The sequence below is a fragment of the Corvus hawaiiensis genome, chromosome 15, assembly GCF_020740725.1.
Source record: "Corvus hawaiiensis isolate bCorHaw1 chromosome 15, bCorHaw1.pri.cur, whole genome shotgun sequence".
NCBI classification, from domain to species: Eukaryota; Metazoa; Chordata; class Aves; order Passeriformes; family Corvidae; genus Corvus; species Corvus hawaiiensis.
Window position 1 is genome coordinate 6,633,894 of NC_063227.1, and position 23,762 is coordinate 6,657,655.

The following is a 23,762-nucleotide window of genomic DNA, read 5'->3' on the forward strand; positions in this document are numbered from 1 at the left end:
AAAGGAGAAGTAGAGAGCAAGGATCCAAGAGGGGAGCATGGAAGTCTGGGATGGAGCGTTAACAGATCAATAGACAAACATTTACGGACTGCAATGCAAAGGAGAGAGTACAACAGATCTGGGCTGGAGTAGAACAGAGCTTTTTTCCCAGAGCAAGGCAAAGCAGGAGAGGAGTGGTCTTTCCTAGGGAAAAGAGTTAGTGGTCCAGGATTTTTCAGGCCAGACCAGAACAAACACAAATTAATTCCCTACTTCAAAATTAACCTCCACTTTGAAAGAGTTTCTGCTTGAGCCGGGCAAACCAGAGACATTTGAGTGAAGCAAGACAGTGGGCAGACCCTGCTCTGCCTGTGCCTGATCTCCCAGTGCCTGTGCAATCCCCAGCACACAATTCAGTGTACTGGACTAAAAGTTAAACATCCAGTCCAAACTGGTTGTGTGGCATCAGTGAGGGGAGAGAGTCATCTTCTGGGTATGGCTCATTCTCCCTGGACAGACACCTGAACTATCAAGCTGTAATTTAACCTCTCGTCCTTGCTCTACCCTTCAGATAAATTAACTCACTGTCCTCTTTCCCCACCTCCTAGTACAGACCCAAGCAACTCCCGTGTTGTCCCCTCCTCTATTCTTCACTGCCACCCCCACCAGTCTCTTCCACAAACACCAAGCTGAAGTCTGGTTTCTCAGCCAGGGTGGTGGAAAAGCACACCTGTGTTAATCCACCCAACACAGCCCCAGCCCCTTCCTGAGGACTTGGGCCAGGAGGAGGCACTTCCTGGGTCCCTGCCTCAGCCAGAAGCCACCACGCCTTGCAGTGCATGGTGGGGAGCAGGGGGTCCAGTGCAGTAACTTCAGAAAGACTTACGGTGGCCAGGGACATTCCTGGTGGACAAAAGCATGACCCAGCAAAGTCCTGTGAAGGGGACCAGCTCCTTAACTAGTCACACCAGGAGGGTTAAGGAGTCTGTGGTACATGAGGCATCTGGGAATGGCCAGCTATACTGAGAGAGAAACCTCCTGCCAGACCTGGAAGTGAGATGCTGTTCCCTGGGCACGCCAGCAAGGAATTCACCTCGTCCCCCACCACCCACTCAAGTCTGGTGGGCACTTTTGCTTAAGATCATTTCCCCAAGCCTCGCTGGGACGTGGTGGCTCCTCTTCCCACGGTGTCCTGTCAGGGACTGAGGTGACACACTGCTCCGGAGTCAGTGCCGGTGGCACAGCCAGCGATGAGATCAGCCATCCATGAGATCAGCCATCCGGCACGTGGCGCAGGACGAGCGGCTTGGGATGAGCTCATGCCTGCTCTGCACGGACGGATGGAGGGGGAGGAGGAGACACGCTGACTCGCTAGCTCATCCCATGACGAGGGCCTGGACCAGCCCACTGTCCTCCCAGGGAAACGCGCAGCTCCAGCCTCCCAGCGGGGCTCTGCTTGGCGTGGATGATGGCAGTGGGGCCATGGCACACCTTGGGACTCTGCTGGAGCGTCTTCGCTGCCTTCCCCGCGACACCAAACCTTCGCCCGGGCTCTTGCGCAGCATCTCTCCCCATCCCATCAGGGTCCCATCTGTCTGTAGAGCGATGACATCCCCTCTGCGGGCTGGCATCCCAGCCTTCTGTTGCTCTGAGCTTCTGACTCTGTCCTGGTGCCAGATGGCTTTGGAGGCAGATGACTTCATCTCTTTTAAAGGGGCAAGAGATCTGTCAGCAGTGCCCTGTAGGAATCAGCGTGCATCATGCTTGGTGGGAAGCCAACACAGGGAGCATTCCACAGCAGTCCTTGTAATCCCACACAGGGCCCAAAAGGTCTTGGACTCCAGTCCAACACTGCCAACAACCTCGTGTCCTTCACTCTTAGCCATGCGTCATGTTTGAGCCGTCCCACACAAAAGACTTGTGGAGTGGGGGACCCAACTGCAGCATGAACTCCATGGTAGTGCCCTCCTGAGTGTCTAAGGGCAGGGACTACCCAGTGTTCAGCCTCACGAGCCAAAGATGTCTTAATAGAGGCTACACTGAATGCAGGGGAGTGGTCTGCAATGCACCAGCCTCTACTCCCAAAACTAAGTATGATGGGTGGCCTGAGTCACTCACTCATCATTGGACTCCTCTTGGACTTTAGGCCAGGATAACCTGGAGCTCAAAGGAAATCCCAGTTCAAATTTGTACTGGGTACAAAGGGTTGAGTGTCAGAGTGAGAATTAAGTGTGCTCACACAGATATGATTCAAGGTTTGTGATTACCACTCCGAGGGTCTGCTGCAAAGGGAGAGATGGATCCAGCCCATGCCCCTGGGGAGATTCCAAGCAACCCAAATATCCCTCTCAAGACAGCACCCCCTTATTCCCCCACAGATTCTGTCTGTCTGGGAGCTGCAGGGTGGTTTGCAGGCCTATAGGAACGATCCTGAGTCATTGGAGCTGCTTCACCAGCGCTGGTCAAGGAGGTTGCAGTCAGACACAGCTCAGGGAGCTGATCCCTGCACAGGACTGGATCCTCCCCGCCCCCAGCACAGGCTCCCGCTTGCTGGGGAAAGTGCTGCCGCCGTTCCAGGCAGATAATCGCCCCTTCCCTGGCAAGTCCCTGCACGCTGCCGTGCAAACAGACCCACAGAGTGCTGCAGCATGGCAGCAGATGCTGGGGCTGAAAGGCCAGACACACAGACAGGCTCTATTCTCTGCAAAGGGGAAACAAAAGTTGTTTGTCCCTGAGGGAGGTAACTCACAGATCCCAGCACACCTCTGAGCAGACATTTGCTCTAGCTATGGAGAGGGACTGATATATCAAGTAAGGCACTGTGGGAGAGCAGTGGGAGCTGGGATCTCTGAGGAAATGCCCACCAGGAGTCTGGCTGCCCACCCTCACCAACACAGCAGGAGCATTCCAGTCCCCAGCTCTCCCAGACCCTCAGGAGGGATGATCAAGGGGGTCACACCATCATGGCTCTTTCTGAGGGCAGAAGGGTTTGGAGAAACAATCCAGTGCCACAGGTCAACAGCACTGCCCTGACCTCCTGGTCCATGGAGGCAACACTCCAGTGGGGCCAGTTGCAAGCGTTGCCAAGAATGGCACATGTTTGGGAGGATGAGCTGGAAGATGGGCCTGCAGGCATGTCTTCAGGAGACAGGCAGGGCTGGTCCCCAGGGCAGTGAGTACAGCCATTGGCAGGGAGGCCCCTCTAAGTGTTTCTTGTTGGTCCAGAGAGGCCCGTGGTGATTTCCCTACCCCAGCCTGAACATGCTGCCTCGCTGCAAAACTCTGCATGCAGGTAACCCACAGCAGAACGTCTTGCCTTTATCACATGGAGATCTTGGGTGGAACCAGGAAATGAAATCTCTCCCCATGATTAGGGAGAAAGAAGCACTCTTGCCAGCCAAGTGATGGAGCTCTGACATTCCCCACACCCTGGAAAAGGTCGTATTGCTTCTGACAGGGTGAGATCCCGACAGCAGGACATGGTGGCATGAAATGTTGATGGCAGCTTATGGAGCTTTGTTGGCTTGTTTAACTGACTGTCTGAGTGGTGTGAAGAAGGACAAAGCCAGCGATCATGCACAGCTCCATCTTCTTTCATTCCTCCTGGCACAGTTCCCCCAGCCAGGCCAACCCTCTCTGCCTGCAACCACAGGTAATTCTGCAACCCACCCCTTTCTGCAGGAGCAGGAGTTGCTCCTTGGGATAAGCACAACACTTTTCTTCCCAACCCAGCCTGACTTCAAGTTGAGCAGGAAAGCTGAGGAGGAGGCAGAACCAGAAAGTTTCCACCAGTCCCAGGCTCTCACCCACCACTGATACGGAAGTAACAGCCGGACCTCAGGAAAAGTTCTCCTGTGCCTCTTGTACTTTCTGGATCACTGGGATAGTAACCAATCCAAACGTGCTCTAAGAGACCATGTTTGTCTTTGTGTGGAAGGCAGAAGTCCATCTTAGTATCCTAGCTAACTATAATATGAGGATTTGGGGGGTTCCATAGCTAGATGGCTGCTCACCCCAATGCCATGATTGAATTAGGAAAGGTATTGTTTGTTATTACACCAGCTGGTACATTTGTAGGAGTAGGTGGGCTTTAGGACAATCAAGCTCTCCTACAGTCATGTCCCTCATGTTCTGCTGCTCCACAGCCAAGGAGCAAAGTTTTCTCTGAGAGCTGAGTCCCCTGCAGCCAAGAACGGTACCATGCTCTGCCACCTCTGTGGGAAGGAACACCCAGTGCCACCAACCTGCTGGCAACAAGGCGGAGCTGTCAGTGGCTTTTGCACTCACTGGATATTGTACACATTCTGTAAGGGGATCAGGTAATAACCAGCTTATGTCCAACATTTCTGCAGGGCCTGCCTGATACAGGGTTCTGCCATGAGCACCAGCTTCCCCAAAGAGCATTCCATCAGCAGAGCAAAGAAAAGGGACGAAAGAGGGCCCCTGTCACCACCTGGGAGAGCAAGAAGACAGTGCAGACAGGAGAGCTGGCTTGTGGGTGGCATTGCTGAGATCAGCACTGCTGGCCTTGCTAGCTGAGGGTTCACACCTTGCTACGCAAGAAGAGACCAAGTCCCCACTGCTCCAGACTCAGGCAAAAGCAACAAGGCACCCATCCAGCCGTGAAAGGCTCCAAACGCAGGGAAATGCTGGTTCTTGCAGCAATCAGCTGATGCCCTGAAGCCAGAGGTTTGCTCACTTGCACCTTGGTATGTCTAAATATAATACAAGTATTGTTCTGAGCCCTGCGTCAGCCCTGCTGAAATCCAGCCACCAGTACCTGATTTTCTCGCCTTCCTCAGCTGCAAGACATGAGACATGCAGCTGTGGGAAGGAACTCTTCCTTTCCTTCCTCCCAAATGCGCCTCCCATTGCCATCACTGACTGATCACCTGGCCTCCTCTCATGAGATGTCCTAAAGAGGAGCTAATTTACAATTTCAAGGTACTATTACTTCTACTGTCACTTTTAGAATCCTTTCAATTTCACTACAAGTTTCCCTAGAAATCATCTGAATAAACCAGCTGGAAAAAGGGACAAGCTGCACATGTAAATCCAACTGGACTTTTGCCTTCTTCCCATTCAGTTCAAACTGTTTCTGAAAGGCCATGATAGGCTTGAAATCAAGGTCACTTTCCAAGTGGCGTTAAGATGCTGTGAGCAGAGTACCCACCATGAACATTTGTAGTACAAAATCCATCAGCGATTTCCCAACCCAGCACTGTCCCACAGTGACCCAAGAGAGATTGTTCAGTCTCACCATGCTGTGCACATTTCCTCTCTCACTCCTGGTACAAACTGTTCCCTAGATTTAATCTAAGTTCCTGACCAATTTTGATTCCATCAAAACTGCATTTTCTGGTGAATTTACCATATTGCTCTCACTCACCTCTACCCACAACTCCAAACAGCCCAATATATCATGGGTCAACTTCTTCACTTGGACTTGCACCATGAAATCACATGGATTTTCCAAGGGATTGGTATCATGTGATTTAAACTAGTCTGAGACAAGTTCCAGTCGAGGCTGTACGTGTGGCCAGAGGATCAATAACCTGCTGTCCTGGGGGCTGGCTGGTGACCAGTGAGGTGCAAGTTTGCACCAACCACTTCTCCTCAAATGGGATGTTAATAGACCCTGTCTCTCTCCTCCACTCATTCCTGTGCTCAGTGCCACCATTGTACGTGCAGCCTCACGAGGAGCAGCCAGGCACCTACTGGGACAGTTTGAAGTTAAAAATCTCCACTTTCCATATTCTTTTTGTTTTCCTAAAACCATACAGAAAGCTTTCTGGTAATTTCATCTGCAAAAATACACCAGAGGGGGAGGAAACTTCACCTAAAGCTGAATATTCATTTCCCATGTTGAGAACTACCCCTGTATCTGTTCAAACCTCACTGCAATCTAAAGGGGGAATGTTAGCACTTACTGGGGTTTGGGGTGGAAAGGAGAGGAGGAGGCAGAAGCAGACTGGGACAAAGAGGACTGAAGAAAGGTCCATGTCCCTTCACCTTGGTCCAGCTCTGAACAACTCCCCCACAGTCAGGATGCTCTATTTGTACAACAAAAATCCCCCAAAGCTCCTGCACCGTGTCTGGTCTCCCCACACTGCCATCTCTCCTTGCTGCCTCCCTTCTCTTCCCTCTGCCTCCTGCCTTTTCAGGACAGGACCACCTTTTCATCCTCTCCCTGCTGCCTGTGCAGCATGGAGCACCCTGGGGCTTCTTGGCGGCAGCCGAGGTTTCTGGGGGCTCCCCCAACCCAAACAACAACAACCACCTTCAAAGTGCCTCTCGCATGCAGCTGCTCTGAGGGCAGATTCAGGTTTCCCCCACCCCCTTCTCCCCATCCCTCCTTACAACACCCACCTGGCAGATAGTTAAAAACAATCTTTGAGTTTTTCAGGTGTGTTGGAGGGATTTACCTGACATATTCCACCAGCCCACCCCCCCACCCCCCCACCCCCCCCCCGTGCAGTTGAGCTCCTGGATTTCATGGCAATGCTAGTTAATCTAACAGTAAAAAGCGCTGCAATTATTTGGCTCTAAGGCTTGGGTCCTTGCCCAGCTCTGACACACGCACACATACACACACACACAACTTCACTTCTGCAGCGAGGGAGCGGGCGATGCCTCTCCTCCTCCTCCTCCTCCAGCCCATCACGGAAGGGCTGGCGCTCCTGCGAGCCAGTTCCACCCCTCGCAACTTTCTCCTTCGCTGCTCCCGACCGGTGCCGCCGGAGTTTTAGCCGGCAAAACCCCTTCTTGCAGGAATTTCTCGGAGCCCTCTCCTCTGATCTGCAAGCACCATGGACCCCCGGCAGCCAGCGAGGTGCTGCTGCGGGAGAGGATTTTCAGCGGAGGGAGCAGAGAGGCAGTAAACTTCAGGAGAGGTCTCTCTCCTGTTGCAACAGGTAAGGCACGCTGCTAGCCGGTGTGGGGAGCTGAAATGACTCAGGGAGCAGTCTGTGCAGCATGGATGGAGGAAGGCATGGAGGATGCAGAGATTTACTCGTGAAACTGCTTTTGCACGTGAATAAATTTCGCTGGAAGCAGCTTCCTCCTACAGAGAGAGGTTTGGGATGCAGAGCTCTATGTCCCTTCCTCCCTTCTGGCAGCCTTAGCATGGGGCATATGGAAGGAGGCAGGAAAAGCTTCATTCGTGTTTGCATCTGCTCTTAGCTGGGAAGCTTCAGCAGGCTGCAGCCAGTGCAAGCAGGTGGGCTCCAGGTATCAAAGGCGAAAGCGACGCTGCAGAGCAAGGCAGGTGTGGAGGGACTGAGCAGAGAAGCACTCCAGGTGTCTGAATGGGGCAGGATTTCTGCAGGGAGTGAGCTTGTGCTGGAGTAAGTGGATGAGCTGGGGCAGGAGCAGTGATGGCGTCTGGCTGTAGGCTCAGCTATTGGCCATGTACAACCCCATTAACCGGGCTGAGGTGGAACCACTCCAAACTCTGTCCCCACATGCCCTGTTAAGCCACTTCCACTGTCACCTCGAACTGGGCTGTGCCTTGGGGATCCCCGAGTGCAGTCACAGCGCTGGTGTTTCCCAGCCCAGCTTCCCTGTACACTCAGGTAAGAGCTCCTCACCTGCCCTTGTCCCCCTCCACGATGGGCAGCAGAGCCAGGGAGCTGAAGCCAGAGCCACCGTTTGTATCTCTGCACCTTTGTTCACTGTCAGGTGCCTTGTGACAAGATGAAATCCCACAGCAAGCCCAGTCCCACTTCAGGGCGTGCAGGAACTATTTCCTATGTACATGTGCAGCACTGATAAAAGAGGTGGAAATACAGGGAGGGAGGCCTGGGCACTTGGAGCCAACGGCGCCCTTCCAAACTGCAGTTATCAGCTAATCAGCCTCCCGGGGAACTGAAGGCGGACTCGGTGGAGCACAGCACTCCAGAGGGGCAAAGATCAGCGGTCACGCGACTGGGGTTGCTTCAGAGAAAACCCTTAAAAAAAGCTGTTGCTCCTTTGCGTTTGTGGCTGCGGAGGGCTGAGAGTTTCCAGCATGTGTGGAAATTCAGGCTGTGTGGTGGTATGAGCTGGGCAGGCTCTGCTGGGCAGGTAGGGCTGTGGCCAACTGGCTCCTGCTTCGCCCAGGGTGCCCTGGATCCCGGCAGGAGGACATGGAATGCTCTGTGCCCCCTATTCCGGCACTCAGAGGGCCAAAGGGCAGGCAGGGGATGTGTAGGGAACTGCCGTGGCTCTCTAGGCTGGCGGCTAGAGAGACCTGGGAGGTTATCGGAGCTTCGGGACGGAAAGCAAACAGTCTGTATTGGGCTCCTGAGGAAGGCTGGGCTGTCTCGGTATTCGAGACAGCAAAGTCTCCGGGCTTGGTATTGTGTACCTTTATCATCTCCTAAAATGCAGCGCACTTCACCTTACCGGGAATGGTTCGGGGACATCCTCGTGTCTGGTACGGGGTTGGGGTTCCTGCGGGTCTGGGCAGGGGAGAGGTCTCTAACCCAGCCGGGGGGTTCTGTCTCTGCTTCTCCCCATCTGCCTATTGTGCTCCGGCATGCTCTGTAACATTCCCAAAATGAGCCCAACTGCCCTGCCTGTGGAGGAGAGAGCGCAGCAGGACCTGCTCTTCTCCCGAGCCTTTCCCGTAGCTACAGCTCACACCATGGATGCATTTCAAACCCTAATGTTCTCAAGCCAGTGCATCTCCCAATCCTGCAAACAAACAAGCATCATTCATGTACGAAGGGAGAGTTCAAAGGAGGCACAACACCTGGAATCAGACATCTGTTAGGAACTAATGCATTTTGCATCCTGCTCTCCTGCCAATTGCTCCAAGGCAAGTCCTACAGGATTGTTCCAGCTACCTCCATGCTACAGCAATGGCATTCCCTGCTCCGTGCACCTCGCTTTGTTTCTTGCCACGTGTGGAGCATGCAAGTGCAGCTGCACCTCGAGCAGTTAGCAGTGGGCTTCCTCCTGTACCATGGACAAACATAAGAGTATTAAATACCCCTGAGCCTTTTTAAATTTTTCAAACTGGGTTGGCAGCATGGATGCTGCATTGTCTACTAACAAGCTGATTTGCTGAGCAAGCAATTTTTCCTCTAACCACACTTTTTCCTTGGTAATGAGGCAGGTACTGGTTTATTAGCAAAGAAACTTTCTTTCCTAATTCTTGGAAGTAGGAGCTCCAGGGAGGGGCAGGCTGTTAGGAAGGTTTGTAGCTCAGAAATGGACAAGCAACAGGATTGAAACAAACCAAAGGAAATAGTTTCTTTTTCTATACAGAGAGCATAATTAACTTGTGGAATAAATTGCCACAGGATATTGCTGATACCAAAAGTTCTATTTGGCTTCAAGCAAGGTTTTGATCCGTTTGGGATGGATGGCTCCAGTGAAGGTTTTTAAATGCAACAGCCCAAGATCAGCCATGTACATGCACTAATGCTGAAAAGTGGGAGAAAGAGCAGGTTACCTGAGCCTTCTTTCTTATGCTCCTCCACTAAGTAATCAAAACTGCCCATTTTGGGGCAGAGAATAGAGAGGTAGCCAAGCAGGGCTATTTTGATGCTCTTACATTGTGTGACTATTTTTGAGTGGCTGTACATTGGATAGATGCTGTGACTCAGGCAGCCTGGGAGGTGCTGGTTATGCCATGAATAGATACTCCATATGGCTCAGGTTGACAGGGACACTCTGTGCCTAGCCTGGTTGTCACAGGTGCTCCAAGCAGTGTCCCTGTGCCACTGCTGGCTCCACAGAGGTGCTGCAATGGCAGGAGATTTTAGAAGTCTGCTTCCAGCAGAGTCCGGAGCAGGAGGGAGTGACCAGAGCTGGGAGCATAATGAGAGCTGACAAGGACACACTGTGGCAATGAGACCAGCCTGGGCAAACGCGTCTGTCGCGGGGGTTAATCTTTTCTCCGGGGAAACCCTGAGCTCCCCAGGGCACGGGCTGGCCTTGCAGCAGCTTGTGCAGCGCTGTGGACACAGCACAGCAGGTGGGTGGCTGTGGTTAGGTCTGAGAGCTGACGGTTTTCTATCAGTTTGCAGGTATCCCTTTGTATTGAATAAATGTCTGCTGCAGGGAATTTTTGTGGCGCAGCTACTGGCGTCCTGGCCAGCCATCCTTTTACGAGGGAGGGTCATGCCCTGATTGTCTCGTTCATTTTCTGTCCTCTGTGTCCTTACGCTGCCTCCAAACACAGGAAAGGGACGGGAAGGAGCAGCACAAGGCAGACAGATGGCAGTGGAGTGAGAGAGGCTGCAGGCAGAGCAGAAAGCTGCTCTCCGTGCTCACCTTCGGGCAGCAGAAGGGAAAGACCAGCAGGGTGCTGGGCAGGGGAAGGAGAAGATCGTCAGATGAGTGCAGGGACAGGTCTGCGGGTGAATGAGAATTGCCGGGCAGGAGGGAAAAGGTGAGGGAGGAGCACGGCGGGCAGGGCTGTGCTGCAGGGCAGACGGAAGCCTGTCCTGCTGAGCGCTGGGGCTCCTCACCTGCATCCAGCCGGGCACAAGGTCCCTCACGCAGCTCTTCGTGCCAAGGTGCTCTTGGGCTCCTTCCCAAAGAATTTTAGCGATTTTAGGATAACATGTATGCTCCTCACAGGGAATCACAGAAAGGGCACTGGAGGACTACCAGCACTCAGGGGATGAGGGCAGTGGCCTCATGACCAACACCAGGTGGAGTTAAGGTGAGCATGAGGACTCACAGGGTCAGAGCCCCTTCAAGACTGGGCAGAGCTGCTGCTCTCACCAGGCCGGGGTGAACTGAGCCCTGTTTGGATTTACAGCTCTGGTGGGTCAGATGGAAGTTGTGTTCTGGGACCTCAGCTCTCCCAGCTCTGCAGCACCTAAGTAAACAGCTGTTTTGTGAGCAGCAGAATTCATGAAGCTTGGTTGCCTGCGGCGCTCCCTCTTGTGTGGATTCTCTGATGTCTAATAATTGGGTTGGGCTCACATTAGAGCTTTTTCTTCCAGCTGGGAGTCCTAATTTGGATTTCTCTACTCTCTCCTGCTACTTTTCACAAGCTTGTGCAAACTCCTTTCAAGTCTTTACCTATCTGGTTAAATTTGGTTGAAGCTGGCCAGTGGATCTGAAAGGTAGCAGGATTGACAGTATGGTCCCACACACCAGCTTCCCTCAGCAGTCTGCAGACAGGGGAATGGTTATCAATGTAAGATAACTTGCATCCCATGCATGAGGAAAAAAGGCTCAGTATGAGTTTTGGCAGGAGAAAGCAATCAGAGAAGAGCCCAGGATCCCTTGTGGGCTCTCACAGCTAGTTTGCAGTGACTGAGGTATGTGGTCCTTGGTGCTAAAAAGCCTCATGGCAGCTGAATCACAGGGTGAGTGCTGCACAGTCCCAGCAGCAGCAGAGTTGGGGCACACTCATGTGAGATCCTGGCACGCTCCACCTGGCTCTTGTGCCAACATGTTTGGGCTGCTGCAGTGTGGGGCCCAACCCCAAGGCCCCTCACACCCTGCCTGGTGAGCAGCTCCCACCAAGACCCTTTCCTACCAACACTGCCCCTTCTCCAGCCCCCAGGGCTGTTTCTTGTGCCAGGTACCCCATTTGCATGAGAGCCACCAGTGGGATGTGCTGTCTCCTTCCTGTCTTCTGGCTGTCATAGCTGCTGTCCTTGTCCACCCCTCAACATTTCCCTGGTTATCTGTGCAGTGGCAGCTTTTGGATCATAAGCAGGATTTATCCCCTGGCTCCCATAACTGGGGAGAGCAGAGAAAAGACATTAGGAATAATGCATAAAAATGCTTCCCTCTTGGCACAAGCAAGTCCACCTCCCTGATGTCACACTTTCCCTGGGATAGGAGCCAGCAGTTGGCACTGCAAGGTTCCCTCACCCCCCAGACCCTACTGAGGGCTCTGGAGCTGTTTGATTAATTCTTGCCCTAGAATGATGTTGCAGTGCCAAGACAGAGAGAGATCATTGACCCTCACAACTCTATGGAGAGTTCAAGCCTGTTCTAGTTCTCCTATGCCTAACAGGTGAGCTTACAGCAGTGACACCTCAGCTAGGTGACAAATCTGAGCCAGGCCTGGGTGTTGGCAGCAGTACAAAATCCAGCTCTCCCTGGATTTCTCACAGAGCAGTGGACAGAAATGCACATTACAGGTGGAAAGACAGCAAGAGAAAACCTTTGCCTTCGTGTACCAATTGATGCTCTTGGACAGAGGATGGCTTGGAGGCAAAGACACACAGCACCTGCTTGCTCCAGGGCAGTAGGAGCTGCATCAGGGCACAGCCGAAGCCCCGAGGATGGGGGAATGGGTGAGATGTCCAAGGGGGAAGGGGGTGAGTGGCTGGCTGGAGGAAGCCACAGTAAGATGTCATGGAGCAAGGTGCCTTTAGAGCCAGTCTGGGTCTGAGCATGCAGCCTGTGAAATCTGGCAGTGACAGAGGTGGCAAAAGCATCCAGCTGTAATGGAGGGAAGGAGGAGTTGGACATCAGAGTAACTAAATGCTTCCCAGATACCCTTCCCATGTGGAAGGCCATCCTGCCATCTCCTCTCCTGCTCAACTCATCCTTGTCTTGCACCACTCAAGGGACAGCATCCCACCCTGTTCCCACTGTCAGCCCTGAAGGGTGGTTGTTGGCAGGACCCCTGGCAGGTCCCCTGGCCATGGCAGACCAGGCCTGGGGAAGGCAGGGCTGCCTCAGAATGAAGCATTTTTACCAAACCCTGCAGCAATACACAGAAAAAAGGCTATCTCTGCCATATCTCCCAGCCTGGTCCCAGACTGCCCCACAGAACTCAATGTCTCACAGGCTTCCCCCAAACTCCTTCAAGGGAGTCTCTCTTCCACCAACCCCCCATAGAGGCTGCCTATCCAAGCTCCCTGGGGTACCCAAACCCCCCAGGGTTAAAGCACCTGCCTGGTTTGGCTGGGGGATGATGGAAGGAACATCTCTGTAGTGCTTTAGGACTGTGCCTGCTCTGCTCAGGGACATTGTGTGACCCCCTGCCATGCTGGGCAGGCCAGGGAAAGAGTCACTGCTCTGCATGCCAGCATGAGACTCATTAATCCCACGGCTTTCCGTGGCTCTGCAGCTGAGGAGCCCTCGGTGCAGCCCACCCCAGCAGTACACAGCTGCTTTACCCCCAGGAGCAGAGCTGAACCGTGACAGGGTCATGGCGCAGGTCTGGCGCTGCCACTCGCTGCCGTGACAGGATTTCAGGGGACTCTCCAAGCAAGGGCAGCCCTTGGTTGTAAAAGGCACGTGCACCGGGTTCTACCTGAGCAGCCACCTCGCTCCAGGCTGTCCAGCAACCTGGAAACAATTTCCAAAACTCTGTCCAAGCCATTCAGGGATTGGAAAGTCGACATGGGGAAGGAACAGCCCAGCCGTGCCTGGATGGAATCTGCAAGTCCAGCAGAAAGCTGCACCCACACTAACACAGCCCCCAAGCAGGCTGGTGCAAGCAGTTCTGCACACATCAGCCCTAAGAAACCATCCACAGGCGCTGGAAAACCCCGAGATACATTGAAGAAGGAAACACCGTAACTTCAGGGGCTTTTTCATTAGTTTTCTGGCTTTGTGTAGTACCTCCAGGATGTGTTTCTTCTGCTTCGCTGCAGAACCAAGCAGAGGCTGCACAACCAAATGCAGGAGCAGGATCTCCAAGGATGGGATGGTTTTGTTTGTTCTTTTTCGAAGCCCAAGAAAAAACAGTTTGAAAAATACCCATCTCCACAGAGAATTCAAACCCCACGGGGCTGTGAGCAACCATCAGAGAACTCCCCAAATGGAAAAGCATCCAATTCCCACTAAAATCACTGTGGCAGAGGAGAGGGCAAACATTAACCCACCAGCATAATCCCCCTGGCAGGGTGTACAGGGGCTATTTCAGCATTGGGAAGCAAAACATCTCACACATGGCTCAACACCGCGTCCATTTAACTCTGTGCCTTTGCAACACTGAAAGCCCAGGGACTGCTTTCTAGTTGATGCTATGTGGCAGGCAGCTGTAAGGATATTGCCCCACCTGTAGCTGAGCCCCTTCTGCTCTGCCAAGCCAGCAGAAGACAGTGTCCCATCTCCTATTACCTTTCCCAAAACCTTGCACCCACCATTTTATGGGATTTACTCCCTTTGCTTTCTGTCTCTATTTCACAATGACCGTTGAATTCTTTGTTAAACTGATTACTTGAACAGCCAATCTCATCTCCCGTCTTTCCCTGAACTCACTCTTCTTGCAGCCTCTGACAAAGAAGCTGATGTGTTTGGAGGTGATTTGGCTTGTTCCTATCCTGGGGAAGAGGCTGTTTCTTGTAGTGAAGAAAAAACTGAGAGAAAATGGAGGGAGGTGAGGGAACAAAGCAAGAGAGGAAGAGAACTTGGTATACATGCTGGCAAAAGAGTAATAGGGGAACAGTTGTCCTTATTTTCCAATGAAAATGATGATTTTTCTTTAATCTTCTGATCTCAAAACCTTGGGCCAAACCTCCACCACAGCTCATGACGGGAATGCTGCTCTGGGTGCACTCAGCTCTTGCTTTGTTTTGTGTTTTGGGTTTTTATTGCTTTTAAATGCTCCTCTTGAAGGGAATCAAAAGGAGGGGCTGGGGCCACACCTGCTTCCTGGCAGGCTGCAGCACTTTTCCATGATACAGCCAACAAACATAGCAGCCCACATGGTGCAGGAGACCCCTGGGAGGGCCCCCAGAGGACCCCCTGGCCATGCCCCAGCCACTCACCCCAGCTGGCCAGAATAGCCCCAATCCCTCTAAATCGCCCATCTCCGTGGCCTCCACACACACACACACTTTGAATCTCAGCACTGTGTTTGTTCCCTCCTTTTAAGCCAACAGATTTGGGCATGTCTTTGACAGAAGGTTCACAATTTGGATGTTAAATTTAGACGCGCGCTCAGGCTCTGATTAGAGATACACCGACTGTTTACTCGCTTTGCGGGGAGTTTGCATCTACAGGGCTGAGGGCGAAGCCCCCCGAGGCTCTCTGATCCTTGCCTGGTGATTAGGAAAGGAGGCTGAATCACTACATAATGATGCCCTGGTATTTCCCTCAGTCGGGAGCGTGCCCTACCTTCCACACTCCATCCCACCCATGGGCTTCCTCCAGCACTTCTACCTCCCCATGTGCAACCAGCTCCAGAAGGCCATGAAAGGGAGAAGTGGAGCACTCTGAGGAGTAGAAATAAATGATCCCATGGAATGGCATTTCAGAGGTAGGTGAGGGTGTTCAAGTGTTAGATGCTTGCAGTTGATCTGGCAGCCCTGAAGTGGGCATGGCCCTTGCCACAGGTCCCATGGATCACGCACTCATTACTGTCAGCACAAGAACATGGGGTAGCACAGCTCAGAAAAGCAGGAAGAATGGTTCTCTTCATCTGCATGAAAAATCTCTTTGCTTCACCCAATTTCAACTTGGAGATCCTTGAATTCCATGGCAAAGACCCCTGAGCTTGGCAGCGCTGCCCCTCCTTGGTAGCCATCTACATTTGGGACTAAGGGCCCATAAATTGATTTTTTTGCTGGTTTCATGCTATGCACAGCTTTCAACCCACAGAACAAAAGTCATAGAAACCCACCTCATTTCTGCTGGTTCATTGCTGTCACCTTCCAGGGCCAGTCCCAACAGGATTTTCCCTGGAGCTGAGCCAAGGGAGCAGTTACCCAGATTACCCCTCTGTTCAGAGCACTGTCCCCTGTTTTTCTGTTAAGTTTCACCACAGCCTTTGATAATGTCCCAGTCCCACTTCTGGGTAGTTGTGCATTGTGAGTGGGGCATAAATAATTCCAGAAGCAGGAGGCAGAGCAGGGACAGGACAGTCATCTCCTGGAAGATCTGTTACACTTCAAATTGCACTAAAACCATGCTGGGGAAAGAGAAACAAGACCTTAGAGCATGATTGCTTCCCAGTGCAGCCTACTAAAGGAGAGACTCCAGGCTGCAGGTTGTAGGTGATTGTTTCCAGGCCCAGGGTGGGAAGTTGCTGTCAGGGAACGCAACAGAGACTCTCTGTGATACTGTTCAAGCTTTGAGCATGCTCCTGACACAAAGAGAAACTTTTAGACTTGAAAAGTTGATGGTGATGCCTCCTAGACAATTCTCCCTAAGTTTTGATGGTGTTTTTCAAAGTTTCAGATAATTTCCAGAGGAAATGAGGCTTCTGCCTCATGCCCCAGATGCACAGTCACTCTCCATCCCTCATAATAATAGCTGAAGCCATTGATTGCTTTCAGTCCAGCTTGTAATGGAGAGCACAGCTCTAAGAAATATTGAGGTCACAACAGGTTTTGCAAAATAATTATCTGGACAGAGGAGTAAAACCCTGCTAATACAGAGGAAAAAAACAGCAATGTAAGTGAAGCCCTTCTTAGATGTCAGGAAATACACAGGGAAGAGTGAGGTTAAGTACATTCCAGGAGAGATTCAGACGAAAGCTTGCATCTTGTTAAATGCCAGAAAACCCACTCCTTGCTCAAGGTTATCCTCCCATTTTGAATTGCTGGTGCCCAGGAAGGCATGTGCTCTGGCTCCTGCTTTTCTTGTGGTTGTGGAGTTCATAACGTCTCTGCTTTGTGGGTTCTCTGATGTCTTACGCGAGATGAGTTCACATTGCCGTTTCAGTACAATTCAATTAAAAAGTCAATTAGCCCAGATACAAAGCGATCGGCTTCATTAAGTCTGCTGTTCGTGGAACAGCTCTGGTTTTGTTGCGGGCTTGTTCTGCTGCCTTACTCCGCTCTGGATTGTGTGGATTACCCCGCTCCCAGTGCTCGCAGACACGCGCTCGCAGCCTGCGAACGTCTTCTCTCCAAGTTCAGCAGTTGAAAAAGTTGGAAGGGAGTAGCTCTAGGCAAGTCCCTACATGCTGCACAGCTCTGAAGCACTGTTAAGCAACAAGCAACAAGCAGAGCTTTTAAGAACATGGTTTTCAACTTCTCAGAATGAGCCACATGCCTTTCTGGGTCACCCATCCCTGCCCTCCAAGATTTTCTTTAATTTTCAGCGCATTTGGGACTATGTTGTGTTTCCTAGAAGTGGAATGATGGCATGAAAAAACGAGTGTGAATTTTGTCAGACCTGAATTTTGTTGATTTCTCTTCAACTTCTGGTAGTTTGGCTTCAGCTTCAAACCATTTGTTTCAAAAAGGAAAGACCACAGAGATATTTTTGGATGGTTGGCATCTTATTTAGCAAGGGGAGAAGGATTTGAAGCAAATATGAAACTTACAGCTTTGTATTTATCAGTAATTAGATACCTCAGTGAGAGAATGTGACACATACTGTTAGTTGGGCTCTAACAATTTGTTCCTAACATTCAACTTGAGTTACAAATTGAACTAGTTCTGGCTCTTAAAGAGATGAGTCTTGAAAAAGTGTCTGGAAAAACAAGTCTTCCCTGTTTAAATTAGGAATGTGCCAAATGACTGGCAGGTACTTGATATATAATTTAAATTTAAAACAGGAAGAAACAGTTCTAGATAAAGATCTCTTAGGATATCTAGGGGAAATATATGCACCTATATTTAGCTTATCCCTGGTTTCAACCCCTAACTGCACACACAGCAGCACGCACTTAGCTTTTGAAAAGAATGGGCCTTGATCCTTTAACAAGCTCTGCAAAGCTCCCTAATAAAGTTACATCCCTGTTAATCACATGTGTGCTCCCCAGTTCCTTTTTGATACACCTTGTGCACAAAGATAAACCGTGGAGCCGCAGATGCTCGGGAGTTGTTAGAGAAGGAAGCTGATGGCGGGTGGTCATGGATGGCAGATCCTCCTCAGGAATCCTGACCCTGGGGCTTTGCCATGAGAAGGCAGGAACCAGAGACATTACTCAAGGGCTGAGGGTGACATGGGCAAAGTGTCTTGCTGGAAACCTTCAGTGAACATAGAGGAGGCAACAGGATCAGGCCTATGAATTAGAAGAACTTTGAGGTAACTGAGACACGGCTTGACTAGAAACTGAGTGAAAGCTGTTGGAAAGGCCACACCGTGGAGGTGCACATTCAGAAGGAATTTATACGACATGACATCACTGCTGGGGAAGGACAACACATCCTGTAGCACAGGGAGAGAAAAGGGAAGACAAGCCACGGAGAGGCACATAAAGCAGTTTGTATATTGACTCTCAAAAATACTTAGCAAAAACTTGTATGGAGAGAGAGGTTAAGATGGAGAAGGGAGGCTGGAGAAACAAAACAAGAGGGAGTTTGGATTGGGAGTGGAGGGTTTAGATATGCTGTTTGACTTGGGAGAAGGCAGAGCGAAGGGAGAACAAGATTTTTCACAGAATAGCAAGTCAGCCTGATCAGAGCATCTTGCATGACTTTGCACATTTTGCCCTCCATAAGGGCAGAAACTGAAGCAGAAAAAGTGAACAAATCTGAGCCGGCATAGGGATGTGGGAGGACGCTGAGACAGAAGGAAGAAGAGCTGAGCTAACAACTGCATCAATAAAGGTCAGGGTAGAAAGAGCAGGGAGGTGAGGCTGAGCCTATGCAGACTTTCTTCTGTAACACACTGACCTTAATGAGAATTACCAGTGTTCTTCCTTTGACACCTGCAGGGCTCAAGGAGACACCACACCATGGAAATCTCCATCAGGAGGCACGTGCTGAGTGTTGCTGTTTTCCTGATGCATTGTGTGGTCCACAAGGCAAGCTGTGAGAAGGGCAACACTTCCCCTCTGCACTTCACCCACTTTTTCTACAATGCCACCATCTATGAGAATTCAGCCCCCAAGACCTACGTGGAGAGCTACGTCAAAATGGGTATCTACAAGAAAGACCCTGAGTGGGACATCAGGTACAGAATAGCGTCTGGGGACAACACTGGTCTGTTTAAAACAGAGGAGCATGTGATTGGGGATTTCTGCTTCTTGAGAATAAGAACCAGGAGCAGCAACACAGCACTTTTAAACCGTGAGGTCAAAGACAGTTACATGTTAATAATCAAGGCCACAGAGAGCACCTTTGCCTATGAAGCCTGGGCCAAAGTCTTGATCCATATTCTGGACAGAAATGACTTGAAACCTCTCTTTTCACCCCCCTCCTACAAAGTGTCCATCAGAGAAGACACTCCTCTAAAAACAGTGGTCAGCATGCTCAGTGCCACTGACGCTGACGCTGGCCAGAACGCGGAGTTCTACTATGCCCTCAACACCAGGTCCAACCTATTCACCGTGCACCCCACCACAGGGGCAGTTATGGTCACAGGCAGGCTGAACAGCACCCATCGAGGCAGGCATAACCTGCAGGTTTTGGCTGTGGACAGAATGAGAAAGATCACGGAGGGGAATGGCTTTGGGAACTTGGCCAGTCTCACAATCCAAGTGGAGCCATCTGCCAGGAAACCCCCCTCTATCTCCTCGGTGAAGGTGACATCACCTGACTCAGACGAAGACTTTATCTATGCAACTCTCTCTGTAGAAAGTGGTGACTCAGAAGCAGGGATTGATTCAGTTGAGTTTGTGGATGGAGATCCGGGAAGACATTTCAAAGCCATCAAATCCTACTGTGGGAGCACTGAGTTCGTGATTGTGTCAAACAAAGAGATAAACTGGTTACTTTACCCATTTGGTTTCAACCTCAGCATGCAAGCCAAGGACAAGAGCAAGCCACCACTGTTCTCTCCTGTCAGAGCTGTCCACATACCTCCCTCCAAGTATGTTTCTGCTAGGTTTGAGAAAGACGTGTACCGGGTCCAGTTCAGTGAATTTTCCCCAGCTGGAAGCCAAGTTGTTATGGTGAAGATCACACCAGTTTTCCCAAATCTTAAATATATTTTGAGACCTACTTCTGACAGCGCAAGCTTTAAGATCAATCCTCGCACTGGACTGATAACTACAGTCAGAGCAATGGACTTCCATGAGCAGTCTAGTTTTGAGCTTGAAGTTACAACCAGTAACAGTCACACATCCACAACTGTTATCGTTGACATCACTGACTGCAACAATCACGCTCCAAGTTTTACTCAGTCTTCGTACCATGGGGCTTTTGATGAAAATGTTCCTCCTGGTACCAGTGTCTTAACAGTAAGGGCTACAGATGAAGATAAAGGAGACAATGGCTTTGTCACCTACAGCATAGCCAACCAGAAATCAGTTCCCTTTGTCATTGACCCCTATTCTGGTGTCATTTCCACCTCCAAGTCGATGGACTATGAGCTGATGCAGAGATGGTACCACCTGCGAGTGTGGGCATCAGATTGGGGCTCACCCTTCCGCCACGAGACAGAGGTGTACGTCTCCCTCACGCTGAGCAATGTCAATGACAACGCTCCTGTGTTTGAGAAGGCAAGCTGCAGTGGCACCATCCCACGGGACTTTCCAGTTGGGAGCCCTGTGGCCACAGTCTCTGCAATCGACAGTGATGAGCTGCAGCATATCAAATATGAAATCAAGTCTGGCAACGAGTTAGAGCATTTTGAACTGAATCCCATCTCTGGAGTAATATCCCTTAGAATATCTCTGCGAGATCTTCCTTCTGAACGGCCGCTTTTCTACTCTTTGAAAATAACTGCGACAGATGGAGAGAACTACGCTTTGCCAACATCTGTAAACATCACTGTGGTCAGCCAAGGTCTCCCCGTCAAAATGCAGTGTGAGGAAACAGGAGTCTTGAAGCAACTGACAGAAACCATCATACACTCCATCGAGTCTCAGTCTCAAGGGCATGGGCAGGATGATGAAATGTCTCCGAACTTGCACCTTATAAACCATAATGCTCCTAAGTTCGATGACAACTTTCCACGGTCTATTGATATCATAGAGACTGTTCCGATCAACTCAACTATTGCTGACCTTTCAGCTATTGATCCTGACACTGGTTTTAATGGAAAATTGGTTTATGTGATCTCAGATGGAAATGATGACAGCTGCTTTACCATTGACCTGGAATTGGGTCTCCTTCAAGTCCTTTCTCCTTTAGATCATGAACAAACCAGCTTCTACATTCTTAACATTACTGTGTACGACCTTGGCACACCACAAAAATCATCTTGGAAACTATTGGCTGTGAATGTGTTGGATACCAATGATAATACTCCTAAATTCCCTCAAGGTGCCTATTGGGTGGCAATACCAGAACATGTAGCAGCAGGGACAACAATAGCTCAACTGAAAGCAGAAGATGCTGATACAGATGACAATGGGAGAGTAAAATACTCTCTCCTAACCCCCACAGACAAGTTTGCCATTAACAGTGTCACTGGAGAAGTGACGGTTACAGGTGCTCTAGACAGAGAACTGTGGCCTTGCTATGTGCTGAAAATAGAAGCTAGGGACCAGCCCAAAACAGGCTTCCAGCTGTTCTCCGTTGCAGACCTCATTGTGACTCTGGAGGATGTAAACGACAACACCCCACAGTGCCTCCCAGCCATCAACAGTGTGAAGGTCCCCGAAGACCTGCCCGTGGGGACCATTCTGCTGTTTCTGGAGGCTTTTGACCCTGACTCTGGCTCTGGGGGGGAGGTGAGGTACAGCCTCATTAACAATGAGGAGATGATGTTCCATGTGGATAAGCTCACCGGGGCGCTCCGTTTGGAGAAGGAGCTGGACTATGAGAAGAGGGACTCTTACAATCTAACAGTGCAGGTCAGTGACGGTGGGAAGCCCTTCTCTCGCTCTTCCCTCTGCCACCTGGAAGTGAACGTCACTGATGTCAACGAGAACTTGCACCCACCACGCTTTGCCTCCTTTGTCTTCAAAGGCTGGGTGCAGGAGAACAGCCCTAAGGGCACATCAGTGATGATGGTCACGGCAAAGGACATCGACAGGGGCAAAGATGGAGAGGTTCAGTATTTCCTCCGAGAAGGCACTGGCCTGTCCATCTTCCGCATCGAAAAGGACACAGGTAAGGACATCTTAATTTAATAGTGTACCTTGAAGGCTTAAACTACCTGCTGTGTTTGGCCTGGCTGTTTGCGATGTTGAATGCATTCAAGCCTTTCTTGCTTGTGCGGGGTTATACTAAGTCTATCCCTGTATCTGGGTAGGAACAAGCAGGGGTTTTTCTCCTTAAAATAATGGCAAATCAATGTCTGTCCTCCCCAAAAATACTGAGATCTTCTCTTTCACTTGTGTAACAAAAATGACCCTCAGCACAAGCAAGCCCTCAGCTTCCACACAGTCTCACAGCCAGACACGGTGGGTGCTAGAATTCGTGTCTGCAGCAAAGAGCAGGAGGCAGACTTGAGACACAGACTGCTCTGGCATCAAGGACTGGTTTCCTTAAATCCCTCACAAACACTCTCTGTCCTTCTAGGCACCATACGGACCATAGGATCACTCGACCGAGAGGCAACGTCTCACTACTGGCTGACTGTGCTAGCCCTTGACCAGGGAACAGTTCCTCTGTCTTCTGTGACTGAAATTTATATTGAAGTTACTGATACCAATGACAACCCACCTCAGATGTCCAGACCTGTCTTCTATGCCTCTGTGATGGAGAATTCCCCACCAAATACATCTGTCCTTCAGCTTGATGCCTTCGATCCGGACTCTAGCTCAGAGGGAAGACTGACTTTTCACATCCTAACTGGAAATCCTCAAGGACTCTTCACCATTAACCTCATTACAGGTAAGACTGACCCAGCTCAGCATCTGTTTTTTAGGCTTCCAAGTACCCAGAGGATGTTACATATTCAGTGTAAACAGCCCACACAGTTGCCTTTGTCACACCTTCCTCCTGCAGCAAAAGTCCCAGTCTCCAAATACACTCTGTGGGGGGCCTGAGGATTGAAACCCTCAACCTGAGGGCTGCGATTTGCATCCAGATGGCTCTTAGAATGACACAAATGTGCTACTTTCAAAGCCCTGAACAGCACCAAGCAGTTGTTTTTAATCTTCCCCCTTATAAACAACTGGCCTGTTGCACAGCCTGAGCCAGGCAACACCCTTCTGGAGGTGACTGTTCCTGAGACAGACCCAGGCAGGATTAACGAAAATGAATTCCACTGCACTTAAAGGCTCCACCCATTCTCCAGCACTATTAATGTAGTAAGTGTAGTAAGCCTCCTCTGCCATCTTCCTAGACTGTATCTTTCATCTGAGGATTATTTACCAGATCTTCCAGAGCCATCAAAAACCCGCTGATATTTTGTGTAAACAGCTTCCTCAAACTATCCCAGCAGAGCTGACATTGGGCCAGTCTGGCAAGGAAAGCTGTGCCGAGCCCTTCACACCATCAGCTTCTGGGAGAAGAAGGAAGGGAGGGCACAGAGCCTGACTATGGGAGAGGATTATTGCATGACTTTGATCTCCTGCAGATGATAAAAGCAGTTCAGCTACTGCAGCGGGATAGAAGCTTGCTCTCAGATGAGGAGCTGGATGTATTGAAAAAGGCTAGAGCTGCTCTCAGCTACATGTTACCAGTGGTGTAATGGCTCTCTGGCAGTGCTCTACAGCTGGCTAGGAGGGGAATGGAAGAAAGAAATTAGTAGTAGTAGTAGTAGTAGTAGTAGTAGTAGTAGTACTAGTATGAAACACTAAAATCCTTTTGTCACAAGAACCTCACAGGGTGTATTTACATGACACTTTATAAATGCACCTGGAGATGTCAGCTAACTGTGACCACTGCTGCCCACAGCTGTAGTTGTCTGCGCTGCCAGAAGCTTTTTAGCCTGGTCAGGACATTGCTCTGCATCCAACTTTCCCACATAATCCAACCAGCTATGCACAACCCAGCCCTGGGACAGCTTGCACAATGCGGGGCTCTGCAGAAATGTTCCTTCAGAAGCCTTGTTGCATAAAACCACTGCCTTTTCAATGGGATGTGGAGCAGGATGGCTATCAGGACACCAGGCTGGCTCTCCTCATCAGCAGA

General features: G+C 50.6%; 1 protein-coding gene across 1 annotated transcript in view; it reads left to right on the top strand.

Moving 5' to 3' along the window:
* The first annotated feature begins 6,620 nt into the window (after positions 1-6,620).
* The window catches only part of FAT2 (FAT atypical cadherin 2), a 56,542-nt gene continuing 39,400 nt past the window's right edge, over positions 6,621-23,762 (top strand). The window contains exons 1-3 of the mRNA XM_048319773.1: positions 6,621-6,893; positions 18,506-21,791; positions 22,203-22,517. Coding sequence (XP_048175730.1) covers positions 18,527-21,791; positions 22,203-22,517 — 3,580 coding nt within the window. The 5' untranslated portion in view covers positions 6,621-6,893; positions 18,506-18,526. The remainder of the gene's footprint in view (positions 6,894-18,505; positions 21,792-22,202; positions 22,518-23,762) is intronic.